General features: G+C 45.7%; 1 protein-coding gene across 4 annotated transcripts in view; it reads right to left on the bottom strand.

The window, feature by feature from the left end:
* Nucleotides 1–20,418, bottom strand: part of LOC133353248 (plectin-like) — a 229,135-nt gene that overhangs the window by 115,807 nt on the left and 92,910 nt on the right. For 2 of the 4 annotated variants that reach the window (XM_061569337.1, XM_061569338.1), the window contains exon 1: nt 14,249–15,337. The exons of 1 other annotated variant lie outside the window; for it this stretch is intronic. In XM_061569337.1, coding sequence (XP_061425321.1) covers nt 14,249–14,843 — 595 coding nt within the window. In that variant the 5' untranslated portion in view covers nt 14,844–15,337. Of the gene's footprint in view, nt 1–14,248; nt 15,338–20,418 lie in introns of those variants that run through there. One more of the 4 variants, XM_061569341.1, reaches the window with a different exon arrangement.

Here is a 20,418-nt window from a genome sequence, read left to right as displayed (position 1 = left end):
AGAGAGAAAAAACGATAGGAGTGCAAAGTAGAGGAAAAGTTGAGCGGGTGACTAAATGTGAATACATATATTGTTGAGTCCCATTTATCAAGCTTGAGCAAGGCAGCAAAAATAAAAAATCAGTCCCAGACCACACCAAGATAACACCACCACCACACAGCAGGAGTCCCTCAATACAATGGCACATTAACATTGAACTACCGACACACATATTATGTGGGTCTTTCGGTAAAGTCACGTAGATAGGTTCAAAGAAATAACAAAAACTATTTTGTTGTTGAAAGCTTTTAGTCAAGATTTTACCAACACACAGGTAAGGATCAAAGTTAAAAGTCACATTTGCAAACATGACTGCATCCAGCACTAATCTTCTGCTTCGGGATATTTTTTGTCAGGAAGATTTACGATGTTAGGGGGAGGCAACAAGGTTGTTGTTGTTCCAACACGTCGGTGCTGCAACGGCTTTTTCACCTCTTGCAATTCTTGTTCTCTGGATGTTAAACAGGCAGCTAGATGGACACCATACAAGGGGAGTCGGTCCATAAAACCGGCCACAACTCCGGAAAAAATCCCTCCTTCAAGGGTCTTGGGGCAAGTTCGTATCCGTAACTCTACGCCACAGCAAGCACAAGCTGCAGGACGGAAACTCCTTGTAGCTGGCAAGCCTTCTCTTCCCCATCCTTTGTGCGGGCGTTAGCCCACGGCGATGATGGGTGGCGCGTATCCACACGGGCACGCACGCTCAGCAACATCTAACGCTTACACGAGAGGACGGAGTGGAGGTGGTAATTTTGATCCGATATCGGGCTGCGTGATTACCGAGGGCCCAGCTGAAGGAGCGTAAAGGTCACGCACGCGGTGTTGCGTTTTCCTCAATGAGTGGGAGAATATATATATAGCTCTCGAGTCGTTCGCCTTCGGATGAAAGAATGTTCCGCCAGTTTAACACGTAGGAGGCTTTCGCGATCAATATTATCCATAATCGAGGTTTTTTGGGGTTAGATCTTGTAAATTTGTCGTTAAACCGGGCACCACCCGACACAGCCAATTAGTAAGGTTTGCCACGTAAACAAAACGTGCCAATCAGTCACTAGTTCAGCACACCACTTGTGTGTTGGAGAGTAAAACCACAATATTGACAATTTGAATACTGTACGTGGTTTCGCCGGTAATTATCATCAGTTGAGCCGTTGCACTGAAAGGACTAAGCTTCCATCGTGCCGTAGCAGGGCAACTCTCAACCAAAATAATCAGCGTCTCTTTAAATGGCACGGGGATAGTTCAATTCAATTCACCGATGTTTCATTCGTAAGAAATCTGCAGGTTAGAACATGCAGGGTCGTTGCCTTAATGACCAAGGCTCTGGAAAGTGGAGAGACCATAGTTCGTTCAATTTAAATACTTCGATTACTACCCAGGAGAATACGTTCGTTGCCATTTCGAGCGCAAATTCTGGAATTCAGGAGCAAGCTAAAGGCAGCTGTGAGGGTATATGATTTCTGGGAAAATAACGTGCATTTCATAAAAAAAATGTCAAAGACGCCACGATAACATGTAAATAAAACTATACACAGAAACAAGAACAAACTCCACCTTGCACTCATGTTGGCGAGGTTGCGGCAACACCACAGACAACTCAAGGAGGCGTGCACAAGCACAACTGGTCTATCAGCATTTTCAGCGAGGAGGTAAAAAGGTGCAGACGCACGTACGAATGCATCCTAAAAACACACTGCAATACCTCATGCAAATGGGATACTTTCATCGACAGGCATTGCAGACTCGCAATTTGCAAACGGCTGCAGTGATGGAAAGGCACGGGGAGGCCTACATCGACCAGTCTATGACGATGATGATGATCATGACGGATGCTTAAGCTGAAAATATTTCAAGGCAAATGTGTCGAAAAAAAATTGTTCCATTCTTTGGATGAAAATAACATCAACTGACGTACATGCGGTGTCCATAATTCATTTTTTGTTAAAGTACGCTGCGAGCTAATAAGCTCTTAAGTCGGGTTTCATCACTAAAAACACCGTTTCCCTGACAGACATAACACATCAGACAAAACAAATGAATAATACAAATGAAGACATTTTAAAAAGGTAAGAAATCATATAAAATAACCGGTCAGTGGGCGCTTGGAATGGAGGATTTTCTGGGGTCAACAGGCAACGACTGTGTAATGTTGCCATAACCCCCCCCCCCCCCCCCACCTAAAAAAAAACATTCTGGTTAAACATTTGGTGGAAGAATGGAGAATGGAGGCAGTTATTTTCGTGCCTTTTTTTTTCTCTCTCTCTCAAAAGCATTTACAGGGTGAAAGAGCAGCCAAGCGTGAAGCACCCCCCAGTATTGGCAAGGTGCTTTTGAGCCTCATTTGAAATAAAGAGTCCACCGTTGTCCGCAGACACATTTGGTGTCTCGGGCAGCAATTGCAGTTTACCAAAGTCACCACGTCGTGTTTTTATTTCATTTTTATTTTACTTTTATTAATTTAAATGTTTTACCTACGTGACTTTACCGAAAAAAACCTAAGAATATCATCACTGTACTTTGATCACAATGGTCAATGTCTCCGCCTCGATGCCACTGCCCTACGGCGTCATTCAACAAACGATCCGCATCGCGACCAGGTTCCACGCGGAGCTTCCAGTGTTTCACCTCCACTTCGGTGGTGCCTCCCCATTTTTCCTTGCTAATCCACCGTCATCGTACACCGGCATCGCTTCCGAAACATCTCAACGACAACAACGCATCTTTACCCAAGACCATTTTTTGTTCGATACCGTAATAGCAAAAATGTAAGCTCGTTTTTTTTTCATAGCTCTCTCTGTCTGTCTCCAACTCTATGTAGTACATACATGCAGGGAAAAAACGAATCAGTAACACAGCCTGATTGCTGCAGTCCCCCTGTTTGCGGTAGTGCACAAGAAGCCAGCAACATGTTTCGAGGTTGGCCAGGCTGTCCCTGTTCATCTGTCATGTGCGTGATGCAGCTGCAGTGGGCAGGACACGAAGCTATGAACAATGCAAACAGCAAAGAGCGTCAACAAACGCGTGCCGCCCCTATTTACGGCCGTGACCGCACAAAGTTTACGAAATATTTCGAATAAACAGCTCACTAGGGTGGTGGTGAAGGGGGGGTGGGTGGGAGAAATTCCATAAAGTGCGCACTGTAACCCGTGGCAACGCAGCATGTGTGTGCGCGCGTTTCCAAGGTGCATTGTACAAAACACGTACAGCGTGACACAAAAAAAAACTTCCGTGGTATTTACGCTCTCGCTGGCAAGGATAAGTTGGTGTGCAAACTAACTTCGGGGCCAGTCGTCGTTCAGGCTACACGGAATCGAATTCAACCGCAGTCCCATCGTCCGTAACGCCACGAATACCGGACACATCATTATTTTATTTTGCTTTTTAATGTTTTTACCTACGTGACTTTACCGAAAAAACCTAAGAATATGAATCATTGCAGTCACGAAAGCTTCAAATCTAGAATCATCAAAGCTGCCAACAACGTGTTCCGAGTCTTAACATCACGCGCTCATAGCTGGCACGAGACACTTGGAAGCGAGCCGGCTCGGTGCCAATCTCGGGCTATAGCGGCCTTGGCACGGGTTTCCGTGGCGACCCTACCTGGGCCGACACAGGACCAGGTGGGTTCCAATGCCAGGCCCGCTCGCTGCCTGCCAACAATAAAGGAGCCACGCGCTGCTTTCACCCGGACCGACGTCACAGTATCGCCGGTGACGTCACAGCACCGCCGGTGACGTCACAGCATCGCCGGCGACGTCACTCGTTTATCTTCTTGGTTCTTTCGGTAAAGTCACGTAGAAGGGAAGTAATAAAATAATAAAAATAAAAACATAATAAAATACAATTCTCACGACGTTTCGGCCACAACGCAAGCAGCCGTCCTCACCTGAGTCCCTGCAGTCACGAAAGCTTTAAATCGAAAAGTCACTCGTTTAGTTGAACGGGACAATCGGATTTCGTTTTTTTGGGGGGGGGAATGTAGCAGAGAGTTACAGAAATGGTTAACTTCGGCTGAGAGTTGTCGAGGTTAATTTAGTTTGAACCTCAATAATCGCCTCCCCCTGGCCAGAGAAGGATAGGAGGGGCTAGAGTGGATGGATCCTATGGGGAGTGTGGGGATGTAAAGCATGCCCGTTCCAGGTCATAACGCCCCGCCAATCATTATGGGAACATAGATATAACGTATTCGCATAATGTGACTTTTAATCATATAAATGTTTACAGCTCAGCGCCAGTGGTGGAAATTCCACATTCCTATGATGGGGGCAAGTCTATCCATAGGGCAACCGCTGTTGACACCCCCCCCCCACCCCTCTGGAATGGTACTGATATTATCGACCCTGAAGGGATGATGGGCTCAGTCATCCCCTCCACCCCTACCCCTCAACCAGGATTTGAACTCGCAATCTTCTGATTTTGAGCCGCTCGCTCGACCGCGCTGATCTACCTGGCCAGATAAAACCCAACGACGATCTATTGTAGCTTTCATAACAGCCATTAATGCTCTGCCCAAGGAAAACCCGTCTTAAGCGTTGAAGTCATGGGACAATGCCCAGGTCTGTGGAAAACAATGTTGAGGCTGCAGGCAAGTGTTTATGGTGGCCCATATAGGGTTTGCAAGAGGGCCCACAGAGACTATCAATTTAGGGAGCTTGGCATATGGTTTGTGCACACCGCTGTACAAAGATTAGGGGAGGGGGCAGCTATCGTAATGACTCCTACACTTTCAGGCCACATGGCATTGATTGTGAAGCCCTCGCTGATGTCCGAACAATAAAGACCTCAAAGGACTGTCTTATAAAGCTCATGGACGTGAGAGGTCAGACCTTGCACCCTGTAAAATGTTGACTGTTAATGATGGATACAATGTCCCATTTAGCTCAACAACAAATTTACAAATGTGTCTTGCATTTCTTTGATGGATGACTACATCACAATGAATGAGGTACACAACTACCATACATTTTTTTAAATATTATATTTCAAAAGAAGACTACAGTAAATAACTTAATTAATGTTTAATGTTTTGTTATATCAATATATTAAATAAATTCGCATGAGATCACGTTGATAACAACACCAAAAAATAGGACCGATATTTGGCAAGAATGACAATTTTCCATTAAGGGGAAGTAACAAAATCATAGCAAATTAATACAATCCAACAGGGACTCACTTCGATGGTGGCGCATGCCACAGTCGTTTAGCTTTTTGTTCAAAGGACATACAAGGAGCTCTTGTTCTCCCAACGGAAGGGGGGGGGGACGTTAAGACATCATGCAAAAAAGCACCATCGTCTATTTTGGCCACAAAATCATAGGACAGTGATGTCATCTTGCGACCTGGGAAAACAACGATCTATATGTGTGCCAGGAAGCCGTGCGTCTCGATGGAGAAGGGCAATGTCAGCTCATTATCAACACTCGGGGCACGAGAGGGGGGGATAAAGTTCTTATAAGTGCAGTATCAGCCACGTGGAGATATATCTGATTAAGCATGCGACCTTTATCCCCAGAGGGGAGGACATCGCCACCGGACCACCTACAATTAACAAGGAATGCCATTGTTTATCATTATTTATTCATGGTTGCCGACTCAACACGGCTTTTCAACCTGCCCTCTGTGACGTATGTCACATCAGTTGCGAGCTCTATACGACTTCCTGCTTTGCCATGTTAGCAGGCTTGTTAATGCACAAGTTGTCCTCATGAGCAGTTTGACACAATAATCTCCATGAAACCTGAATATAGCGTATGAATTGTTAGCCGTGCAAATGTGGTGCGTTGATTCGTCAACTGAAATCGATGTGCATGCTCACGATTTGAGCCGAGGCGATAATTCATAGACAACGTTTTTTAGATAGACGATTCTTTTGTGGTGGATTATTCGGGCTTCTTTAAAAGATGGTGCCTGCCTGACATCCTTCCCACGGAAGGCAGAAAACCCCCTAAAAGCCACGCCCAACGCGAACTGGCCAACGATGATGGTAGCCCCACCCACCACCTCCCGTCCAGCGGCACACACGGTGGGAAGAGGTGAGCTCCTTCCCCCCCCACCCCCAACTATTTTAGTGTTCTCCGATTAATCGATCAAACTGCAATAGGTTACTGTACTCAAAGACATGAATAGCCCATGGCTACTCAAGAACACATGCATGCAATTGTCTCCGTTTATACGCTGCACGCAATTGATTCGTGCAAACCCCGTAGTCACTAAAGGCACTGCATTTACCAGAAATCAAATCGGGCCCATGACTTATGGACGTTCATTGATTAACGAAAGGGGCGAAGCAGTGGCATAGCTGGAGCAGGGGCAGGGGGTGCCTTGGCCCCGCCTGGTGGCCAAAGCTACGAGTTGGGACCCCCTTGACAACCACCATGAGAGATGTTTTCAGCAACAGTGTAAAAGAACAACAAACTTGTTTAAAACGCCATTTTAAATTTAATTTACATTGCACGTTTTATATTATTTCAATTATAGCGGTAACGTTTAGGCGTCCGAAAATGTTGCATCGCACGTTTGCTTCTACGTTGTCGTCAAAGTGCAACCAGGTAAGACGAGCAGAACCTTTCTTCTGGGTTTGGGCGAATAGGGTGAATGTAGAATAAGATGGCACACTCCGTTCGAATGGGGTGCGCGCTCGTTCACTGAAAGCCACGTTTCGCCAGTTATTAAAACCGGCATCATCAGGCGACAGCCAGATTTGTGTAGAAATCCTTCTGTTTCGTGAATGCATTCATTGACCCCCCCCCCCACCCCACTCTGGCCTACACACGTGAAGGGCTCATAAGTGAACGACATCACATCTATCCCTCTTACTAATTGGCTGGGTCAGTGCTGTTAGGTAAATGAAATAATTCACGTTTGCCATTTTGAGCGGAACCTGGAATCAAGTCCGAATCCAGTACTCGATGAGTGATGTGACCGTGCAAGACAAATAGAATATCAGGGCCCCACCCGACCAATTGCTGCGCCCCCTGAGATGATAATGTAGTGGAATCGATAGATTCCAATACATTACTCGGACTAGGAGTGGCCCACCAGGGGAAGTGATTATATGCCACAAACTTCCTCTTGCTGATGAATCATTGAAGCTCAAACCACGACAAGCCTGCCTTGCTCAAACAGAATGAAGCCAAGGAAACACGAACCTAAGAAGCTCATATGTCAGTGTATTAAATAGGTATTTTCCTTTGGCTACAAAATAAGTAAATTATTTGTATTCTAAACGGTCAACTAAAATACTGTATACGTCAAACTGCAAATGTTCATACTTTGCTAAAGTCCAACTTCATATATCCATGAACCAATGACTGCAGTAAATGTGAATTATTCATCTCGACGTGATAATTACACATACAAAGTAGCGGATACAACTGGATTATATAAGGACTGAGTGCATACTTTCATTTCACTTTTTTAGACAGATACGTTTTGACTGCAGACTTATAACTCGCCCTGCTCTTATTTAGGCACCGACTCCTATCCACTTTCACTCCCATCATACGCAGCTCACGCAGCTGCTTTCAAGCATACAGTGTGGCTTGCAAAAAAATATATAATAATATATAGGCATAGGAAGGTTGACTTTAATTTTAGCACCACTATTGCACAGCCAAGCTATTCTCAATGCAAGGCAGCTCTGGGTAGAATCAGGGAGGGTGTGGTCAGCCCAGAGCCGAGCGATTGGTCGACGAAGTGCACGTGGTACACATTGGAACCAATCGCGTCGCTCCGATCCGGCATTGAAAGTGCACAGTCACAGTGACAGCCACGCCCCGTTGTTCCATCCACCTGCTGTCAGCACGTGAATGGTGACTGCAGCAGACTTTAACAAGACACAGAGTTGTGCAGCATTGCATGTACATATAGAATGTGTGACGATGTTTTATTTTATTTTGCAATTTAGACCACCAACTCGGAGAGAGTTGAGAAAATGTGGCCATCCCAACAGGCAGCTGTAGAGCCCCGGTTTCGTTCGCGTTGTGACTCATCAGGACGGTACAGTCATCAAGTTGTCCTGCTGCCATAGGCCTCTAGGAGCCCCAGTGCAGCCAGCACCTGTGGCTGTTTCACCGTGGAAAATACCCACCAACTCCAAATTGTCATAGAGGAAGGGAAGATAGCGATGTTTTTGCCTGACTGAACATCACAGCAAAGGTCCATCATTTGTCTCATTAAGCGTTGTTGGCGTGTAGTATTGCCCAGATACATGCACATACACCGTGCGATGACAGGCATGGTTGGTATCGTGAGTTTCATCACGCCAGAGCAGCATGTTCTGCAAGGATTAAACGTTGCATTGTGTCATCTATGGATTTTTTTTTTCGAAGAATGGATGACTTAACACACAAAATCACTGAATGTACAGTATGAGTAAACGAATACACAAATGACAATACACGACTGATTTAACGCGTGAAGGGATTGAAGATTGTGCACGTAAATCAATGAATCGCTGCACGACTTCATAGCATTTAAAAGGCAATGGATGAACGAGTTTTTTTGTTCAAGGTAAATGGTAAAAGTGGCAGCCCTGCAATTGATTGCTCATGCCACACCTAGTGGAAAGGCCTCCACCCAGATCAGTGGTTCTTCTTCACCTGGGGTGCACACCACCCCCTGAGGGTGCGAAATGCCATTTCTGGGGATGCGAGACATGCCAGATATTTTTAGAAGGTAAATCATCGAAAACACAAATTAAGTACGGGCATGTAAGTCCAACTAATTTGTTTCGTCAAACCTATGTATTAATTAACGTAAAAAAATGTTTACGATTGAGAACCAGAGGTGCAAGGCTGCAGTAAAAGGTGAAGAACTACCGACCTTGAGGGAGCTCTGCAGAGGCCCTATCGAGTGTTTTGGGCCTTCTCATTCACACACAACATGAAAGAGGTGTGAGCACCCACGTTCTACCCCACCGCACACACGCGACCTGTCAATAGATTGCGCCTGCACTCGTTTGTGCTGCTGCTGCTGCTGCTGTGTGGACAGAGACAAGGGAATTTAAGAAATCCGCCAATGGTCTTAAACTGTGGATTGCAAATCCCGTGTGATAGCCATTACGCAACTGTGCCAACATCCAAATTACATGATACTGCAGCAATAAAGTGTCGTGGGTATACTTAAGCAATACGCTTGTTACCGAACAAATAAAAAAAGCGGACATCATTCCTTATTTCACACAAATCACACGCATCTCTTGCAAAACGTTGGCACAATTATCGCGTGCGTGTTCATTGATTAATTCCATTTAAACCGATAGAATGCATAAATTTATAACAACAAAAAGAACCTCCCTCCCCACCCCAAACCAGACACATAAGCCAATAAATGCAATCGCGTGCAATGCGACAGTGTTGTTCAACTGAGCGTAAGGGTGTGTGTGGTCTCAGGCCACCGCTGGCTTGTATAAGCGATGTGCAAGGCTGCTGCTGCTGTTGGCAGCCACCCTGTCAAACCCAACGTTGTCACGGCCAGTCGGGCAGGTTCACGTTCACATAAGCGCCATCGACCCCACCCCAGCCACAGGGAGAGATACGAGCAACGAGTCGAGCAAGCAGCCACTAGAGCGAAAGAAATTGGCAGCGGCCAGGGACCGTCTCCTTGAAATCTCGCAAACTAAACTTAGCACTAATTACAGGCTAGCGGAAATTAAATAAATACCCCCAGCGCTGGACATAACGGGTTGGGTTTTTTTTTTTACTACCAGGGGTACTGTTGTCCATCTTTGGTCAAGACCACACTGCACTGAGGCAAGCTGATGTAACAGTTGTAAGTGTCTGATTGACTGCTCAAGGAATACGTAATGATGCCAGGACGTCTCCTTGCAGTGCTCAGGGGCATTCTTAATTGGCCGTTGCGTGCATCTGCCTTTTTTAAATGTACTGCATATAAAATATTGCACTGTGACGTTGGGCCTCGTTACAGAGCAACTGGTCAGGGTTTCAACCGTACTGTTGCGTATATTAGCGTGGTCACCTGCTAAGAATAACAAAAAAAGGTTTATTTGGCATCGTTCACAAGAGAATGCTACTGTCTCGCTGTATAACAAAATACTTGGTCTAATCCCAGGATGAAAATAACCGGCACCCAAATAACGCGAGAGTTGTTGGGCCTGTGTGCAACATACCCACATACAAACTTTTGGTGGAGCTCAAATCGATTGGTCAACCTGAGCCAGCGGTTGGAAATTCTGGTCCTGAGGCAGGATCCAGCCTCTCGATATGTGCCTGGCCCTCGTGGGTACAGCCTCACCAGATGGTTCTTATTTTACTGACCAAGGCGGGATGAAGATGATGGCCGGGATTTGAACTTGTATCTCATAAAACGGAGGCTGCCAATCTTCCAACGGAGCTCCCTCTCATCCCTGAGCCCATTACAAAGGAATATATATTTGGCAAAACTAAAACAATACATTTGCGCAAATCCAAATATCACACGAGCATTCAGGAACATTCGTTCTGCTAATATTCATACGTAAAGTTCATCGACACAAGCAGCAAATATTGTGCCCATGTAAAAGTTATGAATCATGTCACATTTTTTAAAAAAGTACAATAACTAAGATATGTTTTCAAAATTATACAAGTCTCACGTACAAAGTTATAAGCTCACCGTGTGGGAGGAGGACTTTGTTTTCAATGTACACCTCGCTCTGACCAGGATTCATTGGGGCTCAAAGCTTCCAATTGACGAGGAATTCAGAAATACGATTCTACAAGCACAGTTGACTGAGTGCAGCGGGCGCAATAATAGTGAAATCGCCGAAGGCAACCTCCGATTGCAGAGAAAATTGAATACAAACTCTGGTTATTTGAGAAACGCAATTAGGCAAAATACTAAGCACAATTAAGCAAAGTGAGATAAACTGCATGAAAATTAGAATTTTCCTGTTCCGTTTTACAACTAGGCTCAACGACTATCTGGTATGTTAAAACAATAATCCGTTCATTATTTTATTTTATTCCACTCACTGTCCAACTTGTATAAAGTAACTAGATTTTACTTTTGGTGACCGCCAATTAACAAATGCTGGTAAACATGAGATAACAAAACAATAACCCTGAGCACCTCTCCTGTTCACACCGATCTGACTTTCGTGCTGGTGTGCGGGCTTTTAAAGATGTGACGAATATCCCACAATGATAGATGCTGACCGAAAAAACACTCAGGATTGTGGTCGCTGCTAGGACAAGCTGTATTTACATGATGTTTGTTACGCACATATTGCGCCTGGACTTGACTCCGTTTCATTTGTCACCAGCCCTGTTGGCAGCAATCAAACAGACCGCAGCGGGCCGGCGCAGACCATCGACAGGCCCAGAGCATGCAGGATGTTTTCGAATGCCCATGGGACAAAATACTGGTTAACCTGCATAGCATTTTTCAGATTCGTTTTTCAATGTCAATTCACGAATGTTTCATGTTGCACTTTTAAATGCAATCTAGTGGAGGACATACTGTAAGCAGTGCCCAATTTCATCTGGAACAGACTAGAATATTGTTCCTGGAATGATTTTGGCATGCCTCATCCATCTCGCCTTATTTTATCCTCACGATATATATGATTGTGTCTCTATGGTTATAAGGATTATAGGGTTCAATCGCATATGGTTATTCATGATAGCGTCGCTTTTACGCTAGTGGTAGTGCCTTACGCTGATAATCCCTACTCCGAACCAGCCTGGCAGCGTTCTGGAAAATATGAAGCGATAAATTAATCCCCGACTACACATAATATACAGCCTCCTGAAATGTGTTTTATTGCATCTGATTAAAATAAAGGTCAGTTATGAAATTATAATTGTATATTGTGTTTGTCACGGGTCCGCGGAATGCACTCGCGACTCTCTTTGCGGGCAAACGGCCCGGTGGATTGGCTGACGTGGAAAAGATTGACTACTGTCTGGCCCACGGGACTTAGCATCGCAAATCCCTGCATTAGACGATTACAAGAGGCATGGACTCACTTGGCTTCCACTGTGGGCCCCCTGGACAGGGAATCCCATTTCCAGTGACACGCATAAGGGTTGCGTGGTGGCAATGCTGTCCAGACCACTCATGGATGGCATTTTCAAGTTGGAATGCCATGTGCTCTGTGGAAGCGTCGTCCCCCTCCTTCTAGGCGGATGGCCTAAGTTATGAACCTCTGTTGAGTTGAATGTCAAATCCCCGGGGGAAATTTTAGGAAAAGAAAGTGATGTTGATGTTTTGGAGCAGAATTAAATTTTTTTTAAACATGCAATTATTTGATGTACTGTGTACAATGTTAATGAACAACAGATTTGTCTTTAATTACACCTGTTGATGGCCAAGTGTCTGAAATAAACTTCAATGAAAACTAATTGTAAATAATTAAATATGCACCAAATAAAATCATGCCTTTTCCCAAAAAGTGATGTTTTAGTGGACAAATATCGAGATAACAAACCCAAAGCACCTTTCTCAATTCCTGGTGTTGGCAGTTGAATCCACAGTTGGGTGCCTTCATGTGACAATGTCTCTATTAATCAAGTAGTAAGTAGATATAACGTATTCATTACATTGTGTTGCTCGCTAGAAATGGGGTAAAGTATGGCTACCTTGAATTCATCCATTCCGAAACACTGAAACCGAAATGCACAGACCATTTCACACATTATAGAGGCATTAGGAAACGTAACTGCCTCTTCTAGACCAAGCATGTCCACTTGGCACACCCATCAGATATACAACCACAACGTATTGACTGCCAAGCCAACTTTCTGGCTTGTCAGTTTTGCGTGACTGCTTGAAAAATTACAGAGCGGTGCCATGCCACAGCACAGTTGTGGGCAGGCACTCAGATGGAAACCCACACTCAGTCTCTGTAGGTATCTTGCACAATTCGGACATCCTCTGTTCATTTAGCAGAAATTGACCTCTGAACCTAGCGAAGGCCTTCTGTAGGTTGACTTCGAGCCCAAAGTAAACCACTGGTGCCCTTTCTGGTTGTGAGGAATGCTGTTGGCCACTATTCCTTCCAGTGTTCTGGGTAAAGAAGTGTTGTTCTCATTAATAGGACATATCTCTAATGTCCTACAATGACTGTTTACTTTTAATTAAATGGTACTTTTTTCAATAAAAAGATAAATGTTTCATAGGTGCACGGAGGAAAAAACTACTCGTAAAATTATAACTTTTCATCATTGCATTTTATATCTGTGCTAATTGATGTACTGTACTTGTAAAAAAAACACAAGACAACTCATTCAATTTACATGACCCTGTTGGAGAATTAAAATGAATTAAACTTGAATTCTGAAAGGAACGTGAATGGACACCATTGGATTACATGATCCCAAAAGAAGTCCAAAAGACATTTTGTAGCCCTACACAAACAGTTTTAAGTTTAATTTTATTTTAATGATGTGGCCTCTCCATGAAGTGGTTAGTATTGTGTTATTCTGCAAAGCCAAATCTACATACCACATCCAGTCGAAATTTGTTATAACTGCTCTGGTGCCTTAGTCTGAATCATGTCTGCCTCCTTTAATCATGATTACAATCTTACAAATTTCCAGCACTGGTTAAAACAAAATTATCCACAGAATCTTATATAAAAGTTGACTGAGAAATTTCAGAAAATATAACTGATGCTTTCAACACTGAAACTATACTTTTCCAAACCAGTGTTTATAGGATATTCTTTTTATAGTTAAAGATTTTTCATTGACTAAGTTATTCTCATCCACGCACATCTCAATAATTTCTTGGAAAGCCGAGGCCTAAAATTAAACTGCCCTTTCAAGCGTCATCATGGCCTCAATTAGAAACAAATATGGCGACCACGTGCTCCGGCATCACTCATTCAAGTGACCACTGACACCTATTCCACACAGAGGGATCTGTTAGAAGTTGAACGTGTGTTTATTTCCGAGTCTCTTTTTGTTACGGTTCACTTGTTCGTCTCACCAGAGGAGACTTACCAGTGGTGGCGCTCGGCATAAGCAAACCAAAGGCAAATGCATAGGGCCCCAAACAGCTCAAGGAAGTCCAGGATTCTTGGAAAATATGGGTGCACCAATTATGAATGCATCACTCTTTCGTTTACAGTTCTATCATCTCACAAGAATCTCTATCTCTCGTTAATATCTCTTCTGTCATCTCGCCAGGTGTTTACCAATGGAAAGGCGGGGACACCCCGCAAATTATATCCGCTTAGAGCCCTCAGCGGGCCACGACTTACCGTCATCCTCCACCGCCTTTGCGGGTGGCAGGCTGGCACGGCCCGGGCGTGCGTAGCCGCCCCGGAACTCAAAGCTCTGCGCGGAGCCGAGCCCGGCGCTCTCCACCTTCCTCACGCTCGCCCCTCCGTCCTTCCCCTCGGGGATGGCCCTTGCCTGCGCTTGGGCCTGCGTGCCCGAGCGGTAGTTCTCGCGGTCGTCCCCTCCGTAGGCCTTGGCCGTGCCCCGTCCCCGTCCGGCGCCCAGCGGCCCGGTCTGCGGCCGACGGCCCGGGAGGGAGGCCGGCAGCGGCTGACGGACGCGGTGCAGCGTCACGGGCACAATCTCGGGCGGCAGGTGCAGGTAGTCTCGCAGGTAACCGATGCCCTCGTTGGACAGGTACCAGTAGTGGTGGCGCCACGTGAAGGTCTCCCGCACGAAGCCGCGCGACTCGAGCGAGGCCATGGCGCGCGACACCTGGAGGTTGGTGACCCCGACGAGCTCCTGGTGGATGCTGTCGGGCCGGCGGTCCTTCTTGGCCACCATGACCCCATCGCGGAAGAGGGCCTCGTAGATGGACCTCAGCTTGTCCAAAGGCATGAGCATTCCAGCAGCCATGTTGAATGAGATGGTTTGAGTTGCTGGGGCCAATCAACTGGAAAGCAATTGCTGGGTTTCTCAAAATGAAAAAAAATCTACGTTTGTTTCGGTAGAAAATGTTGAATTTTGAGAACAATGACTGTCGGTGGAATTTAGCGTGGGTGAAATTTGCGTCGCTTATACTTCTGTGTCGATGAGTTTATTTATTTAAAAAAAAATCCCTCTTTACAACTTGTACTTCTTCAATGAAAAGTTCAGCACTCGAGCAGCGAACTGCTTTAAATGCCCCACCAGCTCTTTCAAAACTAACTTTCATACAAAACGCCGCCTGCATTCAAACATTCAACCCTCAAAAGTTCTGCCTACGAGCGACAACAAACTGCTGGGAGTGGCATCTGCCGCGATCCATTCAAACGCTTGTGACAGCCCAGGCTGACAACCACGACTGTACACGCCTTACGATGCAACGTCTCCGCGATTGCTCAGGAATGCGTGAAACCGAAGGAAATCTGCCACGAGCAGACCACAGTTTAGTCTGAGCAAGGCGCCCACCACCACCACCCCCCTTCCCCCCTCCGCGAAACGTAGTTTTCACAGCTCTCAAAAGAAAGTTTTGGAGTCCGGGTCAAGTTCTACTCACGCCTTGCAGGCAAAAAATGCGTTGCACGGTCCGGTGATGTCCACAGGGCAGCAGTAGAATCGGCGGTAGCAACAGCAGCAGCAGCAAGCAGCAAACAGGCTGGCTAAAAACGTGGAGGTGTAACGTCTACAGCGCTTGCTCCGCAGAGTGGAATTAGGTGGGTTGGGTTGGGGAGGGAGGGAGGTGAAAAAAAAAACAAGCCGCGCGGAAATTATTAAAAATAAATCGCAAACTCTCGTTGTTCTAGACAGGGAGGAGGTGGAGGAGGAGGAGGAGTGCTTCCAGGCTGGGTTGGCAAGTGACCAGCGCAGCTTCGAAATGTCTAAAACGCACACTGTATGTGGTGTGGGTGCCCTGTCCCAGGCCACCACCGATAAAGAAGAGAGAGAGAGGAGAGAAGAGGCACGACTGCTGCTGCTGCGCAAGCAGAGGCAGAGCGATCGGGATGGTTCTGTCAGCGGTGGGGGCAGCTGGAGGGTGGGGAGGGAACGAAAGGCGGAGGAGGAGGGAGGGTCGAGCTTGGGGCTGTCGAGAGTAAGGCGTGGTGGTGCCCGTGGTGGTGGTGGTGGGGGTAGTTTTGGAGGGTCGGATGATGGAGCCCCTCCCTGGGAGTTCACGCGTTTGGTCTGCTCGGGCAGTGAGTGCGTGGCTGTGGCAAGGTGGTTGGCTGGCTGGGTACGAAGAAGGAAGAGGGGGGCTGGGTCCAAAGCAACGAATTCCCTTCCCGTTTTCAACTTAGCGCGCAAAAATGCAGAGAAATGTATTCTCCCGAACGTCAAACTTTAATTTACCCCACCAAACAATTGCTGATTCGCACCCCGACTCATCCACAGCCCTTCCTTTTCATTCGCCGATCGATTCCGGTGGTGTGACATTCCGGCCCCTTTATTTGAATCTTTGATCAATCAATCAACAACAACGTAAATAATCTTAGAGTTTCGATTTAAAGCTTTCGTGACTGCAGGGATTCATCTTCTTGGTTCTTTAGAAAGAACCAAGAAGATAATCTCAGAGTGTTTGCAATTGTGAACGTAACAAATAAATTCAAAGTACACCTTTGAGCACGCTGAGGTTTCACCCCAGTATTAAAAGTCACGGCTTAAGAAGGCAGTGACACCGAAGGACCGCCAGAGTAACATCCTTGTTTGTGTAGCCGAGTTGAGCCTTTTGTGAGCAAGCAAGCAGATTGTTATCTTGTCAACCGGCCCTGTGATTTAATGGGGTTTTTTTTAATGTACAGCTTACACTCGAGTTGACTCTTGCGACAGCTTGCACTGAAGTCAACGCTGCTATTTTGGTTGCACGCACTCAGGTAAACACCCGCTGCCTTGATAGGCGTTAAGGGATCGATGGATGATACATAGACACAGATGTGGTCCCACCAAAACGACAGGTCAATGACCGTACACAGTATTGTCTGTGCATGTGCACGCGTGTCATCATCTCAGTCAGCGCAGTCAGTCGACCCGTGGCACCTGGGACTGCCCAGTGACCTCCTGCCAGCTGGGGCGTTCGACACTTCACGTGGCTTCAAGGTGCACGTAGCCTGGCACAAGCGTCGTGGTGACGTCACCGCCACTTAGTTGTTGTGTCATCAGAATCATTAAGCACTTTTAAAATAAATCTAAAAACTTACTTTTTTTACTGTATTTTGATTAGGATTTTCTTAATGTGTTATTTGTTTTGTGTTTGCTAGAAATGTGTTACAACGTGATTTCATTTTGCGTACAATTTCACATTTATTGTTCATGCCTGTAAAGCACTATGTTTTGCATTTTTTTGCACGAATAGTGCTATAGAAATAAAGTTGGATCGATTGATATAAGCCAGTGGTGAGGTGCGTGCGTGCGTGTGTGTGGTAAATATGTACTCTGCACTACGATCTCCATATTCCTGGGTCCAATGCTAGACCACGCACAACACACACACACGACAATGGCCAATGGGACTTGAACATGGCCCAAATCTGGCCGATGTTGCACGGCACTCAATCCTGGTTAAAAGCAAATGCTGTATTAGCAAAACTCCATTCTGTGTCTCTACATTTAAATGCAACACGTGTGAGTCCATTAGCCTCTTGGCTTTCCAGACGGCTATTATCAAGTAGCATTTGTCTAAGTGAGCAAAGCCTGCGTCAAGCTTCTATATTCTTGGTCTCATCAGTGAGACCCAGACTTGTTGAACAAATGCTGCTGTACCTTCAGATGTCATATTAATCCGGAAGCATTTGTATATTTGATTTTGCCCGTGATGCTCCATGACAACGCCTACTGAATTTGAGCGCTAAATCCTGGTGCAGTGTGTCAACATTAGCAGTGGGAAATGAAGGCAGCTAGCTGGGAGTGGCATTGGCCACATAATCTCTTCTAACCCACGCACGAACGGCCTTGTGTGTACGTATGCTGAACTTCTTTCGCACCGTACGTAGCCAACCGTGATAATCGAAGGTTAATGTTGCATCGAATTACCGTCGATCAACGTCGATTTCATTATCGCGGGGTAAATGTATCAAATCACGCGTCTCAGAATCGAGGCGTTTTCCCATTCGTAAGCATTGTGTGTAACACATTGCTGCGGAGGGAGCTGTTTGGGTTGCTCGGTCAATGGCCAGGGTCAACGGCGGCGTGGTGTATTCCGCAAATATACCCGACAAGCCGGCGTGAGTAGGTTAAACGTTGAGTTTTATAAGGGCACCACGGGGTGACCAGCCCCTCCCCACCCAGCCCCACCTCTCCCACCCCCCACCCAGCCCCACCCTCCCCACCCAGCTCCTCCCCACCCTCCGCACCCTCCCCACCCAGCCCCTCCCACCCTCCCCTCTCCACCCAGCCCCACCCCTCCCATTTTTGGATGCACGACGGACGGACAGAATAATCCCCTGTGGGCTGGTGTAACCAGGAGGTTCCTACCAGTAAAAATGTTGAAGTGATCCCTGCATCCACTTACAGGCCGCTACATTCACAACGATATAAACAATAAATAAATAGATTCCTGAACAAACTCGTGACCCTCGAGCAAATGAATAAGTTTAACCGAAAGCGGGCGAATCACGAAAGGGCACGCTTAGCAGCACTTTATATCATCGAGAAACTGAAACGCCATCGTATATGCATGAAATACTGGAATCCCAGTAAGCCGTGAAGGGGAGTTTAGCGAACAAGTTTGCAAAGTAATGTAGGAGGGTTAATTTTAATCATGGGCTTTCATGACCCATATTATGATTCATAATTTGGGTTAGACCGTGTATGTACAATGCCTACATTTTGCTTGCTTTTCAACACCGGTTCGCTGATAAACCAAATCAATGTGGAATATTTTGCCACGTGACAACTCGATTTTATTAGCTCGATCGGGTAGTGGTGGGTTGTAGTTTTTTTAATTGACATTCTACCCACGTGACGATCTGACCCAAAGGGAATTAATTATGAATCCATGTCATAAGCCTTAACTGCGTATACGCTGCGGTGTGGCAATTTAAAAAAAATCCCGTGGTGATTGAATGAATACGGGAGAGCTTTCCCAAGGTGAGATCTTCACCTAAACTCGAGCCGCTCAGAGCAGCATGTGAGAGTTCGCCAAAAGGCGACATCTGGTCCAACACCAATGGAGACTAGGCTCTAAGAAAAAGCTGTCTCGGGTGTGGACCAATCAACTTCAAGGACAGTGCATATCATTATCAGAGTTGTTTCTTTTTGTTTGCATTTTGACTGCTTGTGTTGTGGTTATTGCAAACATGATCCCTTGTATAAAGGTGTCAGTGTTGTACCAGTTGAAAGGGTAAAAACCTATTACTATATTTTGCCACTGGTAAAGGAGGTCTCATAGTGTTCAAGTTTTTTTTGTTTGCATGTTCACCACAAGTACATGTGGTCAATGCGGACAGGATTCCTTGAAAAAGGTTTCCGTTTGGTGTTCTAACGTCTTAACACCTGTTCTATTGCCAGCAAGGTTAAAACCTATCCCTTGTTTTTTGATACTGGCAAGGGAGGCCCCATGATGTGAGTTCGTGCGCTCATTACACAGCCGGCCACACCCTTGTGGAAAATGTCTGCAGGAATCCTTCTTTAAAAAAAAAAATAAAGACATATTTCACGTTCAAATTGTTGACGCTCGGAATGTGTCGAAGTTGTGTGCGCGATAGAGGTGTTAATGATGTTAGCAGCAGTAGTGACCATGAAATGTACCGGTAATGCCCACCGTTACTCTCTTTCGAGAGGGTAGTTTGGCATAATATTCCACGTTCTCCAGTCCTCGTGGAAGAGGCGGGTGTCACCCACGCTTGCATCCACCACACGTGATCTGCGGTTTGACTGTGGGCTACCCGTATTATAACCCTGGGTGGACAGAGGTTGGCAGTTAGGGGTTGGGGGCATTTAAAACAACAAAAACTCGCCCTCATTGTTTCAAGCGCCACACCGGGAGATCGATCAGGTGACAGCTGGATTGCAAGCACATCGTGCCAACTATTAGAACATGAAAGCATCCACATTACAGTATGCTGTCGTTATAAAGTGGTTATAAAGCAGTGTGTATCCCCGGCTCATGCCCTCCCACAACAACATCTAACAACAGTTGTTGCAGTGCTAGAAATTTGTTCATAAAAGGTGCTGACAATATGTACTACTTAAAAAGTAGGTCTTCTCTTGAAAAGGAGGTTACTAAATTTAAAAAACCTCCCATCTGGTTAGAGGATATCAATCAGCATCAAGCTCAATGTAATAAAACTCTTTTCCTGTACGTATACTGTACCTCGTGAAATTTACACTGAATTAAATCTGAACAAACGCACACCTTGTTGATAATGACGCCCACACTGGCAACAAATATATATCTATTTTTACAACAATGATGCCCAAATAGCACCAAGAACAGCCGAATAAAGACCGCACCAAAAAATAAACGAACATGTATGTGGTTTTACACACAATTACATTTATTCAGTACTGTATCCCA

Source organism: Lethenteron reissneri, chromosome 43 (genome assembly GCF_015708825.2).
Source record: "Lethenteron reissneri isolate LAM-NWPU_2019-01 chromosome 43, ASM1570882v1, whole genome shotgun sequence".
NCBI classification, from domain to species: Eukaryota; Metazoa; Chordata; class Hyperoartia; order Petromyzontiformes; family Petromyzontidae; genus Lethenteron; species Lethenteron reissneri.
Note: the sequence above shows the minus strand (reverse complement) of the source record. Positions and strands in the feature narration are given on the sequence as shown.